Source organism: Alternaria burnsii (genome assembly GCF_013036055.1).
Source record: "Alternaria burnsii strain CBS107.38 chromosome Unknown 753, whole genome shotgun sequence".
NCBI lineage: Eukaryota > Fungi > Ascomycota > Dothideomycetes > Pleosporales > Pleosporaceae > Alternaria > Alternaria burnsii.
The window spans coordinates 259,316-278,499 of record NW_024066118.1 but is presented as its reverse complement, the minus strand read 5'-3'; the positions used below and the strand labels follow the sequence as shown (position 1 = coordinate 278,499).

The 19,184-nt window shown below is 51.9% G+C and overlaps 6 protein-coding genes across 6 annotated transcripts; 4 read left to right on the top strand and 2 right to left on the bottom strand.

Annotated features, from left to right (window-relative positions):
* Nucleotides 1-143: 143 nt before the first annotated feature.
* On the top strand, nucleotides 144-5,775 carry GT037_008197 (leptomycin b resistance protein pmd1; the record flags this gene model as incomplete). The annotated part of the gene is made up of 3 exons (XM_038933244.1): nucleotides 144-1,338; nucleotides 1,794-2,747; nucleotides 2,801-5,775. 3 exons carry the CDS (start codon nucleotides 144-146, stop codon nucleotides 5,773-5,775), a joined length of 5,124 nt encoding a protein of 1,707 aa, XP_038783909.1.
* A 51-nt stretch (nucleotides 5,776-5,826) lies between these two features.
* On the bottom strand, nucleotides 5,827-6,578 carry GT037_008196 (acyl-n-acyltransferase; the record flags this gene model as incomplete). Its single annotated transcript, XM_038933243.1, has 2 exons — nucleotides 5,827-6,361; nucleotides 6,430-6,578. 2 exons carry the CDS (start codon nucleotides 6,576-6,578, stop codon nucleotides 5,827-5,829), a joined length of 684 nt encoding a protein of 227 aa, XP_038783908.1.
* A 1,404-nt stretch (nucleotides 6,579-7,982) lies between these two features.
* GT037_008195 (nonribosomal peptide synthetase 6) lies at nucleotides 7,983-14,977 on the top strand (the record flags this gene model as incomplete). Its single annotated transcript, XM_038933242.1, has 4 exons — nucleotides 7,983-8,456; nucleotides 8,504-13,908; nucleotides 14,606-14,892; nucleotides 14,937-14,977. Coding segments are annotated over 4 exons (6,207 nt in total), but the record flags the coding sequence as incomplete, so codon positions are not given.
* Nucleotides 14,978-14,987: 10 nt separating this feature from the next.
* On the top strand, nucleotides 14,988-15,155 carry GT037_008194 (uncharacterized protein; the record flags this gene model as incomplete). Its single annotated transcript, XM_038933241.1, has 1 exon — nucleotides 14,988-15,155. One exon carries the CDS (start codon nucleotides 14,988-14,990, stop codon nucleotides 15,153-15,155), a length of 168 nt encoding a protein of 55 aa, XP_038783906.1.
* Nucleotides 15,156-15,630: 475 nt separating this feature from the next.
* GT037_008193 (uncharacterized protein) lies at nucleotides 15,631-16,643 on the top strand (the record flags this gene model as incomplete). Its single annotated transcript, XM_038933240.1, has 2 exons — nucleotides 15,631-16,587; nucleotides 16,641-16,643. The coding sequence occupies 2 exons, from the start codon at nucleotides 15,631-15,633 to the stop codon at nucleotides 16,641-16,643; spliced, it is 960 nt and encodes a 319-aa protein (XP_038783905.1).
* A 654-nt stretch (nucleotides 16,644-17,297) lies between these two features.
* GT037_008192 (di-copper centre-containing protein) lies at nucleotides 17,298-18,441 on the bottom strand (the record flags this gene model as incomplete). Its single annotated transcript, XM_038933239.1, has 2 exons — nucleotides 17,298-17,750; nucleotides 17,809-18,441. 2 exons carry the CDS (start codon nucleotides 18,439-18,441, stop codon nucleotides 17,298-17,300), a joined length of 1,086 nt encoding a protein of 361 aa, XP_038783904.1.
* Nucleotides 18,442-19,184: the final 743 nt, after the last annotated feature.

Sequence of the window (19,184 nt, the reverse complement as noted above, 5' to 3'; positions counted from 1 at the left end):
GGGTCTGCAAATTGTGCCTGAGTTGTGCGGTTGTGTTGTGGTGCTGTAGTACTATATTTTTAGCGTCGAAACACCTTCTTGATGTACGCACCTAGAAGGCGATAATCGACATCTGCTTCAAACGAATCAATCCTTCATTCATAATGACTTCAACCGAGAGAACAACTCCTACACCCATGGCAGATTCATCGCCATACTACGACCTCGTATGCGTCGGCTTTGGCGCAGCGCAATTGGCAACAGCCATTGCCAACCGCGAATCCAGCAAACATTCGAAGATGCTCTTTGTTGAGAAGAAGACCTCCTTCTCATGGGCATCGGATTCGCAAATATCGAGAACACGAGTGGAAAGCCCATTCATGTACGATCTCGCAACACTCCGCAACCCAAGGACTGCTTTCAGTTATGTCAACTATCTGCTTGCTCGCAAGCGCCTCATCGAATTTGCAAACTCAGACAGACTCAACCCTCTGCGAGAAGAGTTCGAGGACTACATGAGGTGGTGCGCCGAGCACTTCAAGGATGAGGTACGCTATGGCAGCGAGGTTGTTGGCGTAGCTCCAGAGGTAGATTCGGATGCTGTACAAAGCTGGAAAGTGGCTGTCAAAGACAGCGCCGGCAAGACGCATGTAGTGCGAGCACGAAGCATAGTCGCTCCCTCACCATCAAGAATGAGCAGTCCAGCTGCGGAGCCGTTGCCCACCGTCGACTTCTTGTCTGGACAGCGAATAATATCGATGCACGACTACCCCAGCAGGCGGAACGAATTGCGAGGTGCCAACGAGCGACCATTGAACATTTCCCTCGTCGGATCCGGCGAAAAGACTACGGAGATTCTCGACGATTTGTTGTCGTGCCCCCGCCTGGGCAACATTACAGTCGTTACAGAAGACGAGTCGTTGGCGCCATTGACGGTTCTCAACGACAACAAGCCATCGCAACCCCAACTTTGCTCCATTTGGGCGAAGCCAACCAGCAATCAGACAGCCTCCGTGACAGAAGCCTCAGAGCTCGTCCAGAAGATCTATGACCGCGCGTACGAGAAGCAGGTCCGATCCAAGGGCGAATACAGACTACGCGTCATCATTGGAAAAGACGCCGCTGGCGCGTGCTCACAGTCCGACTTCATCATTAGGGATACGACAACAAACCCGCTCTCGAACATCGCACTGTTCCAGAGCATCGACACGCTCATCTTGGGTTGTCGGCCAAAGGGAGATAGCCTGGAGGAAGTGCAGTTCAAACGTGGCGCCGTCGCTGAGGGCTGCCGCTTGTGGCTGGTGTCCTCAAAGTCTGAGGGAGGACGTGCGTTAGCCAAGGACATCGCCTTGATGGCAGGTGAGATCGTGCGCAAGGTATCGACAGGGTCTGATGCTGTACGGGATGGCGCCGGACTACAAGTCCAGGCTAGGATATAGGGCGGGTTATGGTGTGCAGGTGTGGGTTCTTGTTTCCAAGGTTCAGGCGCTAGATGATGCAAATTTTTATCTAATCTGATGCAAGCTGAGCACAGACCACAATGCAAGTGACACGTCCTTTTCTCCACTCACAGGCCTGCACTCACGAACCACCAACCCACACTACTTTCCACTACACATCCTTCTTCACGTGACGCTATACCCCTTCACGCTATGCTAGCAAATTGCCCTGCTGCTGCACTATGTCGATCCTGGCCGTCGCCTCCTGGCGGGGCCAAAGCGCCCTGGCGAACCTCATGCAGGTGTCTTCGCGCGTCTTCATCACAGCATACAGCGAGGGATATTCTTTCTCAAGCTGCTAAACACATCTCATAGGCTCAATGCCTTTCAGCAAGCCCTCGGGGGCCTCTATCAGGCAGTTCTTTAGCTTTCTCCATCTCCTCTTCTACGCAGACCCGACATGGCTCGACAAGATACTGGTATTTGTTGGCGCTATAGCTGCCATCGCAGCAGGCGTGCCGTTCCCGCTCATTGGAATCGTCTTTGGTCAATTGGTCGATGAGATCAATGTAGCAACATGCAACAACCGCGATGGTGGCTCGAATGGGGACGAAGAAGCCGATATCACGCCCAAGATTCTGTTGCTTGTCTATATCGCTATCGGCAGCTTCGCTTGCATCTACATACATCTTGTATGCTGGAACTTGGCATCGCAGCGGCTAGCTCAACGCATCCGAGACCGCTACCTTAGGAACCTGCTACGACAAGACATGGCCTTCTTCGACAACCTACAAGCCGGAGAAGTATCATCTCGACTCAATGGCGACATCCAAGCCATCGAGAGCGGAACTGGCGAGAAGGTCGGTGTGGCATTGACTTGCCTCTCCTTCTGTGTTACTGCCTATATCGTTGGCTTCATCAAGAACGCCGAGTTAGCTGGCATGCTCGTATCGTTAATCCCTGCATTCCTGCTTATGGCAGTGGTTGGTGGTCACTTTGTTGGCAATTATAGTGCCAGGCTCGGCTCATGCTTTGGGTCTGCTAGCGCTATCGCGTCTGAAGCTCTCAGTCACGTTGGTCTCGTGCACGCGCTCGGGGCGAATGCAAGACTCGAAGAGAAGTTCGAGAGCCACCTAGGCAATGCTCGGGAAGCAGGCATCAAGAAATCCATGGCTGCTGCTGTACAAGCTGGTCTTCTCTACTTTATCGCCTTTTCAGCTAGTGCCCTGGGTTATTGGCAGGGTAGTCGCAGAGTCGCAGACTCTTTAGAGGGCAAGGGCAGTGCCACTATTGGAGAAATCTATACTGTCACCTTCATTCTTCTAGATGGTAAGTACCTCTTCTAGCCTGTACATGGTCATTGGCTGATATGCTTCCACCAGGTGCTATTGTTTTGAGTCAGATCGCGCCCATGTTGCCACTGTTCGGTGGTGCCATATCGGCATTTGGGCGCTTGCGCAAGGATATCGAAACTCAGCCTACCATCGATAACACGTCGTTATCTGCGGAAAAGCCTACTGATGTCGAGGGTACTGTTGAGTTCCGCAATGTTGCGTTCACATACTCTTCCAGGCCTGACCATCCCGTACTGAATGGTATCAACTTGACATGCGAAGCTGGTAAAATGACTGCCATTGTTGGTCTCTCTGGTAGCGGCAAATCCACCGTCGCAAGCCTTATCAGCCGCTTCTATGACCCGCAATCCGGTGACGTACTTCTGGATGGGCGCAACGTCAAAGACATCAATATCAAGACTCTCCGAGGCTTCATCAGCCTTGTGCAACAAGAACCATCGCTCCTCGACCGCTCTATCCTGGAGAACATCGCTCTTGGTCTAGTCAACAGTCCACCTCATGCCCACCTCGAGAAGACACTTTTGAGTGGCATCCTCGCTCAGGTTGCAGAAGACGTTAGGGGCGGCCAAGAACTCAATCGGGTTGCCGAGAACGCTGGCCCAGAAGTGGTAGAGATTCTTCAGCTGGTGAGACAGGCTGCAGACCTTGCTGATGTTGCTGTATTTATTGACCGCCTGGAATTCGGTTTTGCGACCTCAGTTGGTTCAAGTGGCAGCCTTGTCAGTGGTGGGCAGAAGCAACGTGTTGCTCTTGCTCGAGCGCTTGTCCGCGACCCGCGTATCTTGATCCTCGACGAGGCCACTGCTGCATTGGATTCTGCCAGCGAACAACGTATCCAAGCTGCCATAGACCGGGCTTCCCAAGGCCGAACAGTGGTCTCGATCGCCCATCGACTGTCTACCATCAAAGCTGCTTCGAAAATCATCGTCATGAAGAAGGGTGACATCATCGAGCAGGGCACTCACGATCAGCTAATGGAATTGGACGGATCATACGCGGATATGATTCGCCTACAATCTGTCAAAACCGAGGATGGTCCGTCAAGCTCAAGGACCAGTCTAGATTCGCGCGACACTATTACTGATGAGAAGTTGACACTGAGCGCTCAAGAGCCTGATGCAGTACCAGCAAGCGATGCGCAGACCGTTGACCCCGTTGAGCATACCAAGGGAGTCGTTATCTCAGGTTCCATCAGAAAGACCATGTTTCCATTAACACGACCGTACATGGGCATCGTGTTGCTGGCTTTCTGCGGAGCACTGATAGTAGGAGGGCAATACTGCGGGTCTGGCCTCCTATTCGGTAACATCATGGGCACCATGTCCCCTTGCAACTCTCCAGACTACATTCGGTCTAGGGGTGAGTTGCTGTCCGGAATGTGGTTCATGCTTGCCTGTGTTGCTTTCCTTGCCAACTTCACCAGCTGGGCATCATTCGGTCTCTTGTCTGAGCGACTTATCTACAAGGTCCGCAATCTGTCTCTGCACACGCTGCTCCAGCAGCCGCTGCAATGGCATGAATCCGAGGCGAGAACCCCATCAATGTTACTTGAGTTCATCACCAAGGACGGCAATTCGTTGGCAGGCTTTAGCGGTTCCATCATTGGCACACTTTTCTCCGTCGTTGTTAACTTCGTGGCCGCTATTATCCTATCTCACATCATCGCTTGGCGAATCGCGATCGTATGTCTCGTTATCGTACCGCTACTTTTGGGTGCTGGTTACATGCAGTTACGCGCCATCGGTCGCTTTGCTGTAAAGCATGCCGGCGCGTTCTCATCTTCCATTGGTGTTACTATCGAAGCCGTCTCGAACATCAAGACTGTGCATGCATTGTCGATTGAAGAAGAGATCATACAAACCTACCGGAGATCGTTGAAGGCTCCGCGCAAAGAGATGGTGAAGCAAAGCTTCAAGACCAACGTCTGGTTAGCTGTCGCCAATTCTTGTGGTAGCTTCATCTACGCCTTTGCTTACTGGTGGGGCTCGAAGAACATCATCGAAGGCAGATATACCCAGACCGAGTTCTTCGTCATTCTCATCGCCATGCTTGTCTCCGCACAGTTGTGGGGTCAACTATTCACCCTCGCGCCTGAAATAGCCAAGGCTAAGAGCGCCATCGGGCGCATCTGTGGACTGATCGAGCTCGGCAAGGACACACCACCTACAGGACACCAGAAGGCACTACCCGAAAAAGCACAAGACGATGTTGAGGCAAATGCTGAATCGCCATTGCCCGCCTCCCCACAAGGTGGTGCCAGAGTTGTCTTCCGAGATGTCGGCTTCGCGTATCCAGCGCGTCCCGGTGTTCCAGTGCTAACATCGCTTTCATTGACCATCCAGCCAGGTCAATTCTGCGCCTTGGTTGGTCCTTCAGGTGCAGGCAAGAGTACTGTCCTGGCCCTTCTTGAGCGATTTTACTCTCCTTCCTCAGGCAGCATCTCCATCAATGGGTTCGATATATCACGACACCATGGCGCGTCTTTCCGAGATGATATCGCCTATGTTCCCCAAGAGAACGTACTCTTCCAAGGAAGCATCAAGTTCAACATCGGGTTGGGAGCAAGACCCGGTCATGAACCATCCGACGAGGAGATTCAAGAAGCCTGTAAACTGGCAAATATACATGATACCATCGTCGATCTTCCCCAAGGCTACGATACCGAGTGTGGCTCGAACGGCAACCAGCTGTCTGGTGGTCAGCGGCAACGGTTATCTATCGCACGAGCTCTTGTACGGAAGCCAAAGTTGCTGCTACTGGATGAGAGTACGAGCGCACTCGACGCAGAAAGCGAGAAGGCTTTAGAGCAAGGTCTCGAGCGGGCTGTCAAGGGTCACGGCGTGACCGTTATTGCAATCGCCCATCGACTGAGGACGATCGCCAGAGCTGATGTTATTTTCCTCGTCGAAGCAGGTAAGGTAGTAGATCAAGGACGCCACGAGGAATTGGTGCAGCGTAGTGAGAGTTACCGTGTCAATGCTCTCCACCAGATGCTGGGTTGAGTCTTGTTCAGTTTAATAGACATTCTTAATTCGCCTTCAGCCATGTTGGCATTATGCCAGCTCTACAGACTTTGGTAATCTCTTCTCTCCGCCTTCCGGTAACCAGACGTACAATGGGCATTCCTCGTTCTCGCCTGCACCATTGGTCTCGTTGGATTTGACCAACTTCTCCTTCAGTCTTCGACTTCCCATTCTCTCGTAGAGCTTAACGCCTTCCTTGGAGCTCTCTATATACATGGGCAGACCAGTCTGCTGGGAGATGGTCGTCTCACGTTTGAATAACAACTCACCGATGCCTTTGCGTTGATAGTCGGGATGTACAGCCATCACGTGACAGTAGATGTACCTCTCATTGAGCCACAACTTCTCCCTCGTATCCCAAAGTGGCTTAACAAGGGCCTCGGCTCGTTCTCGTTCTTTCCCGTCCAACCATCCGATCTCACCCTTCTTCCAATCACTCGGCGTAATGTATACGTCACAAAGAGCCATCCCAACAATCTTGTTGGTCTCGGTGTCGATGCATTTGAAGGTATATTGCGTTGCACTTGTCTTCCAATACTCCGTGACATGAGCGGTGTGAGCCTGCCTTCATACTAGTCAGTCCATGGATCAACGGCATCTAACGGTAGATCCAAACCAAAGATGGGCACTTACCGAAACTCCGAATTCGCGTCCGTCAAGTCCTTCTCGGTAGCCGAGGGGAACAATGCGCGCGTGAGTGCGTTGTCCTTGAAGGCTGCGAAGTATACATCGTACACGGCACTAATGTCCGGTACCAGCGCGGGAAGGATCACGAACCCCATTTTGAGTGGCTCGTCACTTAGTAGAATTTTGATCTAGGACCTAAGCAGCGGGGAAGGATCTAGACCTTTTGCTGGTGGAGGGTTCAACTCAAGGTACGAAAGGTTTGGTAACGTTTGACAGCTGCAGTAAAACGCTCGACCCAGAGACATGAACTTGGTAGCATTTTGTCGCCCACTATGCTCAAAAATCGCACGATCCACCCAAAATGCCCAGCTTCCTGGTCGAGAGATCGTCGGTCACGCATACAGCATACTTTGAGTTCGACCTGGTGGAGGAATGCGCACCATAGCTGTGCCAATCTCTCGGCTGCCTAAGGAACCGCCTGCTTCGCAACGCTAGAGGAGAGGGTGCAAAACTAGTATACAAGACCCACACGTCTAGGAGCGAACACATCACGCCACCGACGACGACCAGACCTTCTCCATTGAGACGCTCGGTCTTTTCTACTGTGCCTCCCCCTCGCATGTGCCGATTAAAGTTATCTGATCCGTTCTTAGCGAGGCTTTCCCGTCGAACGATACATCATATCGGCATTATTTCATAGCGCAAAAAGTTCTATGCCTGTGTGCATATTCATCATTAACCGCGATCAGCGCGTCGAAAGGCAGTGTACGTACCGTAGCGGCAAGTTGACGCGTGGGATGACCGTATTTCGCGTATGTTGCATTTCTACAGCTCCGGGCCTTCTTCGTGCGACCAGCAATATCCCTAAATCAAAATGCACGACACCTAAAGCCGGCGTCTGTTGTCGATCGATGCAAAGAATGGCGCATGGATGCTGTTATTGGTCGGCAGCACTCCTCCGAACATCGGCCGTTATCAGATCAAAACGATTTGCGGCGCCAGCGACGTAACCCTGCATGACTCCTACTCCATCGGGCAATTCCGTGCATGCATCGGTAGCACACCATCAAATTTATCAGATGAAAGGCCATGACGCCGCCTTTCCCTCTAGAATTATCTGATCCGCTAAGTGTGGGGATGAGCATGCAGGGCGAAGAGGGTTTTTCTTACGGCTAAACCGTGGTACCTTACCCGATCCCACCATCGCCTCCGCGTTTACGTTAGGCGATGCGCAATACAGCCTGTATCGAGAAAGACACGATGGCGCGAAAAAGCGGACCCTGTTACTACGTCGTAAGAGAAAACTATGACGCCGACGGCTGTCCGACCGAGGATGATGGATCAGTCGGCGTGGGTTGGTGTGCTTGTGCCGGAGCCTTGTCCTAGCTCAATGTGTGGAGAGCTCAGTCCGTGTGTGAAGCGAAAGCTCGATGGGGAGGTTGATGAACTCGCGGCTTTGCGACACTTGGCCATTACTACAACAGTGTCTGGGGGTTGGATCATCCGGCTCGGAAATATCTTCATCCCCCTCTCCTTCGAAAACAGATATTAACTTTGAAATGAAGAGACCACACAGCAGCTTGAACGGCGGCAAGATGCATCTACGTAACGGCGAGCATGCATCGCACTTCAGTGGCGCTCCAGACGAGCATATCGCGAAAAAAGTGCAAAGCAATGGCGCATCAAGCAAGAATGGCAATCATGAAGCCCTAAATACGAACGGCCACAGCTCGAAGACGAACGAGGCTCGAGCAAAAATCCCAAATAACCTAACCCCGGATGCTCTGCTGGACACCGTTCTTGCTGCTTGGGTGGCACTCATGCACAGGTACCAAAGGGATGTCTTCCATCAATTCTCTTGGGGTGTGGTCAATGCCAATGGTCGAGCGACACAAACTATCAACACAGCTGACCTCAACTTGACAAGCCACAAGACGGCCGCGAGTTTGAGGTCACAAATCAGCAATGTACGATCGAAGGAGTACGATGCACATGATGTCACTCTCTTTTTCAATGACGGTTCGACACACGAGGTATTAGTTTACTCATCCATACCTACTACAAGACTGACATAATTCAGTGGACTTTCGAGGTATCTCTTGACAGGGAAGGAGACTCTCTCCATGCCACATCAAGATGGCAGACGAATACCATGTCTCGCCATCAAGCCGTCTCTGAACTTCATTTCTTTGTTTCAATTCTTGATACCCTATTCAGCGACCCTGATTGCCTGCCGGCCGCATTCGGCAATGTTTCCGAAGAAGAGCTCGATGAGTTGTGGAGCTGGAATAGTCCTCTACAGCCAGAGTTGAGATTCTGCATGCATGAGAAGGTCTCCGAGCAAGCTGCGCTACATCCGGAAAAGATCGCCATAGATGCATGGGACGGCACTTTGACATATCGTCAAGTAGAAGACTACTCTACCGATCTGGCTCAAACTCTACGATTACTGGACGATTCGTCGAACCAAATCATTCCGGTACTTTTCGAAAAATCCCGATGGACTTCAGTGGCGGTACTCGCAGTTATGAAGGCCGGAGCATGCTTCGCACTCCTTGATCCAGCACAACCTGAAGGGCGACTACGAGCAGTAGTACAGCAAGTCAGCGCTAAGCTCTTTATTTCATCCAAAGCTCAAGCTACGCTAGCTGCACGTGTCGCTCCCGCGGCAACAATCATCCCAGTCTCAGCATCCAAGTTCGACAAGGTGTACTCTCCATGCGCTGCGCAGCAACCAAAGACAAATCTTCCACCAGTCTCACCAGATCAGCCTTTGTACATCCAATTCACTAGTGGCAGTACTGGTCTTCCAAAAGGATGCATTCTTACGCACAGTCAGTATACGTCCGGTGCAATACCACGAGCTGATGCTGTGGGTTATCGATTGCATTCTCGCGTGTTGGACTTCGCGAGTTATGCCTTTGACGTATGCATCGACTCTATGTTATGTACACTCGCTCACGGCGCGACGCTCTGTACACCTTCCGATGAGCGCCGTATGAACGACATGAGTGGCGCGATGCGCGATATGCGCGTGACCTTCGCTGGCATGACCCCTTCTGTCGCTCGAACGCTGGACGTAGACATCCTAGATCATCTAGAATCTATCGCTCTAGGTGGCGAAGGCGTGTCGACTAGCGATGCGATGTCGTGGGGTCAAAGGACAAGGGTTGTTAACGCCTATGGACCATCTGAGGCTACAGTTGGCGCGACCATCAATGATAATGTGGCCGCCAAACCATATATTACCATGGGCAAGCGTAAAGGTTGTGCGATCTGGCTCACTGAACCTGAAGACCACAACAAGCTTGTACCTCCTGGTGCAGTTGGCGAACTGCTCATTGAGGGCCCTATAGTTGGTAACGGTTATCTCAACAACCCGGCGAAGACCAAGGAAGTCTTCATTGAAGATCCTGAATTCTTGATTAAAGGAAGTAGGAGCTACCCAGGTCGACATGGACGCATCTACAAGACTGGTGATCTAGTACGTTTCGATCCCGACGGCAACGGCGAGCCCATCTTTGTCGGACGGCAGGACCAGCAAGTCAAGCTCCGCGGCCAACGTATCGAGCTGGCCGAAATCGAGTTCAATATGCAGAAGCATCTTCCGGCAGATACCCAGCTCGCTGTTGAAGTCATCAAGCCCAGCGGGGGTGGTGAGCAGACGCTAGTTGCTTTCCTCGTGGAACAGAAAAAGAACGGCATGCGACATTTGGATGGAAACGTCTTCGGCAGCTTCACCACCAAGTTCCAAGCAGCTCTCAAAGCTATGACTAAACAGCTCGCTATTGACCTTCCCGGATACATGGTCCCGAGCGCTTACATCCCGCTTTGGAAGATGCCGCTGCTTGTTTCTTGCAAGACCGACAGAAAGCGTCTCCGCGAAATCGGCACTTCAGTCACACGCCAAGATCTCAGACGCTTCAACTCGGTCATCTCGGAGAAGAAAGAGCCTACAACTGAGATGGAGCTCAAGTTGCGGTCGCTATGGGGGAAGCTGCTTGGTGGTGAGGAAGACTTCAGTGCCAATGACAACTTCTTTAGCATGGGTGGAGATTCACTAAGGGCTATGAGGCTGGTAGCTGCGGCGAGAGAGGCTGGACTCATATTGATCGTCCCGGATATCATGCTGAATCCAACACTATCAGCCATGGCTGCCAAGGCGAAGCCTTTGTCAGAGGAAGCATCAAATGATGTACCACCTTTCTCTATGGTCGGCAAAGATTGGGATGAACAGTCAGCCAAGACCGAGACTGCCAGGCTCTGTGGTGTTGCTGATGACGACGTTGAGGACGTTTATCCTTGCACACCGCTTCAAGAAGGACTCATGGCTCTCTCAGCCAAGTTTCAGGATGCATATGTCGCTCAGCGAATCGCAACTTTACCGTCGGCGACCGCTCAGCGTCTGAAGGAAGCCTTTGATACCGCCGTAGAGGGATCGCCAATCTTACGTACCAGAATCGTCAACGTGGCTGGTCGGGGCTTGTTCCAGGTTGTCCTCAGAAACGGTCAGCTGCTGCGCGAGCATGGCGCTGACCCCGCAGAATATCTCCGACGCGACCGCGAAGAAGCCATGGATCTGGGAACTGCCCTTTTCCGCTATGGCTTGGGTCAAGAAGCTGGCAGCGACAAAACCCACTTTGTCATCACGATGCACCATGCTGTTTACGACGGTTGGTCAATGCCTCTGGTCTTTGATCGCATCAACCGTGCTTTTAACGGTCTTCAGACTGAAAGGTCTGTATCTTTCAAGCACTTTATCAAGCACCTCACTAGCCTGGATCCAGCCGAGGCTCAAGATTATTGGAAGGAGCGGTTGAACGGTGTCAGTCCGCATCAGTTCCCTCCTCTGCCGCAGAAGGGGTACATCACTCAAGCCGATTCGTTGCTAGAGCACTACGTTACCGTTCCAACAACGGCACACAACAAACTTACTCTCGCGACTATCATCCGTGGAGCCTGGGCGCTGGTATCGTCATTGTATATGGGCCATCCAGATGTCGTCTTCGGTGAGACGCTTACAGGTCGTTCCGCGCCTGTGAATGGAATTGAGGAGATTGAGGGTCCTATGATCACGACTGTTCCAATCCGCGTTCGATTGAGTCTTGACCGGCCAATTTCTGAATATCTCCAATCCGTTCACGCGCAAACCGTGAAGCAGATTCCTCACGAGCACTTGGGGTTGCAGAACATCCGCCGATTGAGTAAGGATGCCCGTGTAGCGTGCGACCTGCGCACCGGTCTTGTCTTGCATCCTAGGGAGGACGATGTCGGTGAAGTCGATATGGAAACTGTACCAGCTAACACGTTTCTCCCTGCTGATGATGCGGAAGCCGCACGCGAAGCACTCAAGTTCAACACCTATGCACTCATGCTCGTGTGCACACTAGATGAGAATGGCTTCTTGATCATGGCCAGTTTCGATTCGAAGTGCATCAGCAAGGATGCTATGGAGAGGGTGCTCGTTGTGATGAACCGTGTCGTCACGGCGTTCTTGGGTAACCCTGAAAGCAAGCTGGGCGACGTCGCTGTACTTGATCCTGCCGAAGCGCAAGATGCGGAGGCGATGAGACCGCGAGATATCATGAGTGACAGCGGCATTGGTACGTCGCCGGTCGATAGCCCGAAGCTGGATGCTGCGACCAAGGCGTTGTCGCCAAACGAAGAGAAGCTGCGTAGTATCCTCGGCCGCATCTTGGGCATGCCTGAGACGGAGATCAAGCCTAGCGACAGCTTCTTTGAACTAGGTGGCGACTCAATTGGTGCCATGCGACTTGTTTCTGATGCACGCGTCCAAGGCTTGACCCTTACCGTGGCTCAAGTTTTCCAGAGCCAATCTTTGGCTGAGCTGGCGGCTTCAATTGGAAATGAGAAAGAGGACAAGCTGTTGGACATCTTGAGTCGCATTCTTGGTATGTCTAGGAGCGAGATCAACGGCAGTGACAGCTTCTTCGAACTAGGAGGAGATTCCATCGGCGCCATGCGCCTTGTTTCTGATGCACGCGCTCAAGGCCTCAACATCACCGTCGCGCAGGTCTTCCAAAGCCAATCACTTTCGGAACTCGCCTCATCAGCTCAAGAGACAAGCTCGTCGCAGACTGAGACCAAATCCAACGCCCCTTACGCTGCGCTTGGCAAGGAAGCGTCACTTTACAGTCCCGACCGCATCGGCGCGTATCTTCAGGATCAGACTTGGGAGATTACGGACATCTATCCGACAAGACCACTTCAGCAACTTGCTGTTGAGGGTACTGTTGACCTACCACGCTACTCACTGCGTTACGAGCTCATCAAGTTCGCGGCACCAGTCAACCGCGAAAAGCTGGAACAAGCCTGCCAAAAGCTTGTTGCACGCAACGAAGTCTTGCGCACTGTCTTCGTGAAAGACGAGAACAAGGTGCTCGGTGTTGTTCTGTCTTCTCTACGAGTCCCCTACACCGAGATCGCAGTACCTGACGGTGAAGACATTAATGCATTCGCCCAAGCAAACATACAACAGGACATCGAAGCACCGAAGCCACATGGTTCATCCTTTGTGTCGTTTATGCTCTTCACCGATGCCAAGTCCGGCGCTTCAACCCTCGTCTTCCGCATCTCCCACGCCCAATATGACGAGATCTGCCTACCCATCCTGTACGAGCAGCTTTCGGCGCTATACACAGGCTCCGAGGTACCAGAGACCATACCATTCAGCAGACACGTAAATTACGTGGTGCTAGACAACATGCCAAAAGCCATTCCATACTGGCAAAACCTCCTCTCCGGCTCCCAGATGTCTATCATGAAGCCTGACATCCCGCTCACACATCGCGGACCGGCAGATGTATACATGGAATTTGACATCTCAGCGCGTCCAGCAAACATCACCATTGGTTCACTGCCAACAGCTGCATGGGCACTTGTTCTCGCGCGCCGTCTCAGCCTCAAGGACGTAGTCTTTGGCGAAGTCGTTTCAGGCAGGAACATTGGCGCTTCGAACGCTGATCGTATCTTTGGACCTACGTGGCAGTACATTCCCTTCCGCGTGCCTTTCAACAACAGCTGGACATACCTCGACCTGTTAAACTTTGTGCAGCACCAGCATATCACTTCCGCGGCTTACGAATCCATGGGCTTTACTGAGATCGTAGAGAACTGCACGAATTGGGATGCGAAGAAGGTCAACTGGTTTGACACTGTTGTTCATCAGGCGCCTGCTTGGGTCGAGGAGATGCCGTTTGGTAATGGTGTTGAGGCGAAATTCGAGACAACGTATCCACATGGTGAGCCATTGAGGGAGTGGAAATGTCAGGCTTTTGTCAAGGATGGAGGAAAAAAGCTTGGGATTGAGATTGTTACTTTTGCGGAGTGGATCGACGTCGCCAAGGGGGTGCTGAAGGAGGTCGGTGAGGCGCTTGAGTGCTTGACGAAGAGCAGGGCGACGGAGAAGATATTCGAAGGTCAGGATTCGGGAGAGCAGAGTCTGGCGGATTTTGAAGGTGTAATGTAGGACGATCGTATCATGGTGTTCGGGTTCATAGGCGCTGGAGCTAGGGAAATCATATCATTTTTCATGACATTTGACACTTCGACTGTGTGAGACAGGTCAATTTCCAATGCTGCGCCATAATGCCGGGTCTAGGCTCAATCTCGTTCTCCCTTCCTCGACAAGATTCTGTTGGGTAAAAGAATCTTCTTGTGTCGTGCGTCGACTACCATGAATTCTGATATTGTGCCATTTCCTCAGTCTTATCTTTGGTTGTCTCACTATGCTATGCTCAACCAAGTCTCATCACGCCCAACGCCAGACTTGTTGAGTGTTGCAACAACCAGAAAGTGACATTTGGTACATGAATACCTAAGCTCTTTCGAATGCATGGTGTCGAAGTGAGTGTCTCTGGTAACTCATAACTCTTCTCAGCTAAGCACCGAACGGATATGACTTCCTTGGGCGTTGTCTGATTTGCCGACGTAGCGTCACACACGTGCTCGCCATCGAGTTCAAATGTAACGACGGTGCTTCTGGACGACGTTGTGGTACTACATAGTCGCAAATCGATGCCGAAGCGGCGGCGATGACAGATGATGGTTGCTAACAAACGATTCTGCTTCTTGTTTACATGTTGCTACTCCAATGGCGTTAGCTGAGGTTTGTTCTATATGTATATATCGACGCTCTCTTGCATACGATATGCCTTTCCAGATTACCACCGCCGCATTCAACCATCTCTTGCCATCATCATACACTGATACTGTTTGTTCAACAATACGTCTTTTGGTCGTTCCTTTCCAGGAGTCATACCCGCATTATTACAATGAAGCCTCTGTCAGCAATTGTCTCTCTCGCCGCCTTGACCGCAGCGGCCCCTTCACCAGGCTTTAGCAAGAGGCAAGAAGCTCTCACAGGCCCCATTCCGTCTCAACAGACGGTCGCATGCGACGATGATCCCAATCGCACCTATTGCTTCGACGAAGTCGTATGGGGAAGGGGTATGTCAACATCCTGCTGGAAGCGCAGCGCTAATCTTTGCTAGGCCAAGATTGCCAGACAACTCTGCACAACTACTGTCAATACCAGTACGCTGATGACGCGCTCAGCTGCCACGGATGCATGCGCCAGCCATTTCCGACTGATAATTGCGCCGCCGCGCCTGGCGCTTGGAATTCGGCGTTCTTCTGTACAGAGGGTATTTACAAGTTTGCCTTTCGATGCAAGAACTGGTGTAAAGAAGGGAAGTGTATCTAACGGATGATGGTGTGGTTGACGCTGGGATTGTGGAGAGTTGCTTGGAAAGGGCGGGGGCAAGAACAAGGGGGTCTCGTCGCGCAATTTGGTTAGCTTGATCTGCTCGTGCAGAGAGTTCGGCGTCCCACTCTCTGATAATCCATGACGATCCTTGGAAGCTTTCCTGAAGCAATGACAAAGTGTGATCTTGCTAGCATATTTATCGGTAATATTATGGACGCTGTGCAACAACCTCAAGGGATGTCGCTTCTTGGTTCACGTGCTTTCGTGATTAGTATCATCTCTTGGCGTTCTTCCATGCCCCGCATCTCTCTCGCGGCACCCCAGCGTTCGCTCACTAACGACAAGTCGAAATCGCTTAGCTTCAGGGCGCGTGCCTGAAAAACACACTCACCGTCGCAGCTCCTAGCCTCCAGGCAGCGATAAGAAGTTGCAAAGCATAATCACCCCAGGGCTCTAAGGGACCCTCCAAAAACGCCAAAATGACAGCGTATATCCCGTATCTGCCCGCAGAAATCCATCGCATTATCGCGGAATACGTCCATCGCGAAGATCTGCCAAACTACCGGCTCGTAAACAGACAACTGTGCGACATGGCCACCGAGGAATTATTCAGCACAATCGTTTTCCACTACAGTACTGCGAGCTTTGATCGTTTGAAAAGGCTTGGTTGGAATCCACGTCTTCGAGGACAAGTGAAGACCATCTTTTGGGACGTCAATCTGTGGAGCTTGAGTCGTATACGCGACTTTCACGGATGGGAGCGTTACTTCACACATGGAGAACAGCTTGACCGGATGCGCAACGCCGACTTCGACCCATCAGGATACACTCAGCTATCGCAGAACCGACGAGAATGGGAAGCGTACCTTGATAGAATTGCGGATGAGAGAAAGGCAAGAATAGATCGGGAAAGCCTGCAAGTATTGGAGCGCTTCTATAATCTACATTCAATCCACGTTGTCAACGGCGACCTCTTTTTGGCCCACCGTGGTCTCCAAAAGGTTGCGGACGACTTTCCGAGCGCTTCACCCGAACCAGTCGTATTCCGTAGAGGATTAGAAACCTACAGCCTTCGCAACGTGCCTGGACTCGACACTATCATGTTTCCACAGCAATACTGCAGGTCCTCTCTGAAAGAGCTCACGCTGAATACAGTGCACCTCAGGTGTCTTTGGCACGCAGAATCGGTGAATTTCGATAACTTATCGAGTTTGGATATCACGATCTTCCCGCGGACATTCTGCGGCTACTACAATAACCCACATTTGGTGCCGTTAATGATCGGCGGTCTCAGGGGGTTTCTGGCGCGTCATACACAGCTTGGTCATCTTCGAATCGACCTCAATCTCGAGGAAGCAGGACCAGATTCCCATGTTGTTATTCTATCCATCGATCAGGTATTTGACTCTAAGCATACGTGGTCAAAGCTAAGGAAAGTATTGTTGTGTCACTGCTCTGCGACGCCGGATACACTGTTGTCATTTCTGAGTAGACACAGCTCAACATTGAGAGACCTCGGACTGCACAAGATCAGCTTAACAGTGGATAATGGCGATAGAAGCGGCGAACCAAAACAGAAATACGCTTCATCAGCGTCCGTTCGACACTGTGCATGGCCGAGAGTATTGCAAGAGATGAGAAAGTCTTTGCGTCTCGACCATGCAACTGTAACAGGAAAGCTTGGTGAAAACAGACATATGCGCGGATGGAGATTACACGAAAAAGACGACGAGCTTGCTGCAGCAGTCTCGGACTATCTAGTCAGCGGGGGGCGGTGCTCGTTAACAGCCGATAATGCTGGTTTCGATCCTGAGTCTGACACTGATTCCGAGAGAGAAGGTAGCGCAGCCTAGTCGGTCTCAAATGCATCACCACAGCGCCGCGACGAATCTACAATGCTCACATGTAGTTCTCTGTCAGGAGTTGATTGCTCCAATTTCTCTATGCAGACGGGGATATGACCCAATCATTCCAGATGCGCATAGAGACACGAGTGCGACAATGTTCACAGTCCTACGATCAATGAAGAATATATCTTGGATACACATGGTATTATACTAGAGTATTTACAGAATGGTTTCTCACACCAAGCCTCTAAAACGGGCAGAACTAGCCAAACAATGCTAGTCAAGAAGTCAAACAAGTTCTAGTAGTTGTACTTGTAGCACAGGGTCGATCCAGTGGTGTCGAGGATATCCCTGATCTTGACGGTTGGCCTGATGTCGTAGACGTTGATGCTAGTGTCGAGGGTAAGCGGGTTACCGGAAACGTCGTTACCGTTGATGCTGCTCAAACGGGCAGAGTTCTTGTTTTGCCAGATGCGGAAGTTGCGGTCGACGAAACCGTGATGCAGCCAGAAGATGGGATCGGCGGGCGAACCGTAGGTGTCTGACATGACCGCTCCAATACCGTTGTGGCCCCAAGCGTGAGGACCACCCTCGGCGCAGGAAGCCATGCCAGCAAAGTCGTTGTAAGCATTGCACTGAGCAACGTAGTCGGAGTTGCAGTATTGCGTCTTTGCGCCGTCACCGTTGCGGGCAAGACAATGAGGCTGGTTGCCTGAGCCAGGACCAATGTTGATGGCGAGGTTGGCGAATTGCTGCAGCGTGTTAGTTTGTTGTTCACATGAGGCGCGTCGGACAAGGATTTGTACTTACGCCATTGGTTACGCAGTTACCGCCAAGGGCGATGCCTCCCAACCACTTAGCAGAGAAGATGGAAGATTGCGAGAACCTGCCAGGATAGCGCGTCTCGTCGAACCAGGGAAGAGGTACGCTCAAGCCACACTCTGAGCGCAGGACGTCCTCGAAGGTCCAGAGGTAGTAACGGTGCCAGAGCAAGAACTTGGAGTTTCCGTGCACATTGGGCGTGAGAGTCTGATGCAGCGCGACGAGATCCTCGTATCGACTCTTGGACGCGGGGAACCGGCCTGAGGGGGCGCGACCCATCAAGCACTTGACTGAATCAACAAACGCCTGTTTGCTGCTGTCAGGGAAGGAATCCCACTCGACGCGGGTGCGGACGTTGGAGCATGTTGCAGCAGCGGCGAAGGTTGTGACGCGGAGTGATTGGGCTTCGGGTGCTTGCTCCTCTGGCTGTGTGGCGTTGTGCTCCTGGAAGATACGCTTGGCATCCTCGAGAGGAATTGGCTGGACGAATTTTGGTGTGCTTTCGAAGATGTTGAGGGGAAGAGACTTGATCAGCTTGGTGGCAGGGAGTTCTTGAGGAGATGGGAGCGCAGCAACGCTGGCAACGGTAGCCAAAGCGGCAGAGAAGAAAGCGGTACGCATGATTAAGGTATAAGGGTATTATTAAAGTACGAAAGATCCCAATTGACAGTAGTTAGAGAGCGAAGGACAGCAACCCAAGAACGAATGCGGGTGCTTAGTGTTATGGTTGAGCGAGCTGTACGAAAGAAGAGGTCCCGACAATGCAGGACTACCAGACATCCTTATACCTGGGACCTGCATCTCGAGCCTTACCGCCGGATTGCCTGCAGCTTGCGCCTCGTTCTGCAGATCAATCTCAGTCCGCGCGACGAGCCGTCTCACCAGCGACACCTGATCATCCGCCATGGAAATACGAAGCGCGCATGTACCGTGGGTGTCGATACGGCCTAGGCCTGCAACGTTGTATTGGAAAGTAAGTAAGCGTGCGCGAGCTACAACGGTAAGAACAAATGATAAGTGGAAAGCTAAACTGCTTTTGCGCTGTGGCTCATCAAAGAGAGCCGAACTTCCAGGTCAGGCCTTCCTCGGTATTTGCTGGTTTACACACGGGGATGATGCTGCTTGCCATGGCTCTTGGACCTGCTTACTGGTACGAGACGAACCCGAGTCGAGCGAAATTGTCAAAGGGCTGAGACGAACTACTGTGGAGCTTGTCTTTTTCCTGGGCTTCCCACGCTGCGTTCACGAGGCGGACCTGCCGACTGCCGGACGGCAGCGTCGTTCTGATTGGATGGCGCATCGTGTTTTTCTCTTCGCTTCCAAAGTTCTTCCCATCCAAAAATAGTGCCTCAGGAACGCCTTCG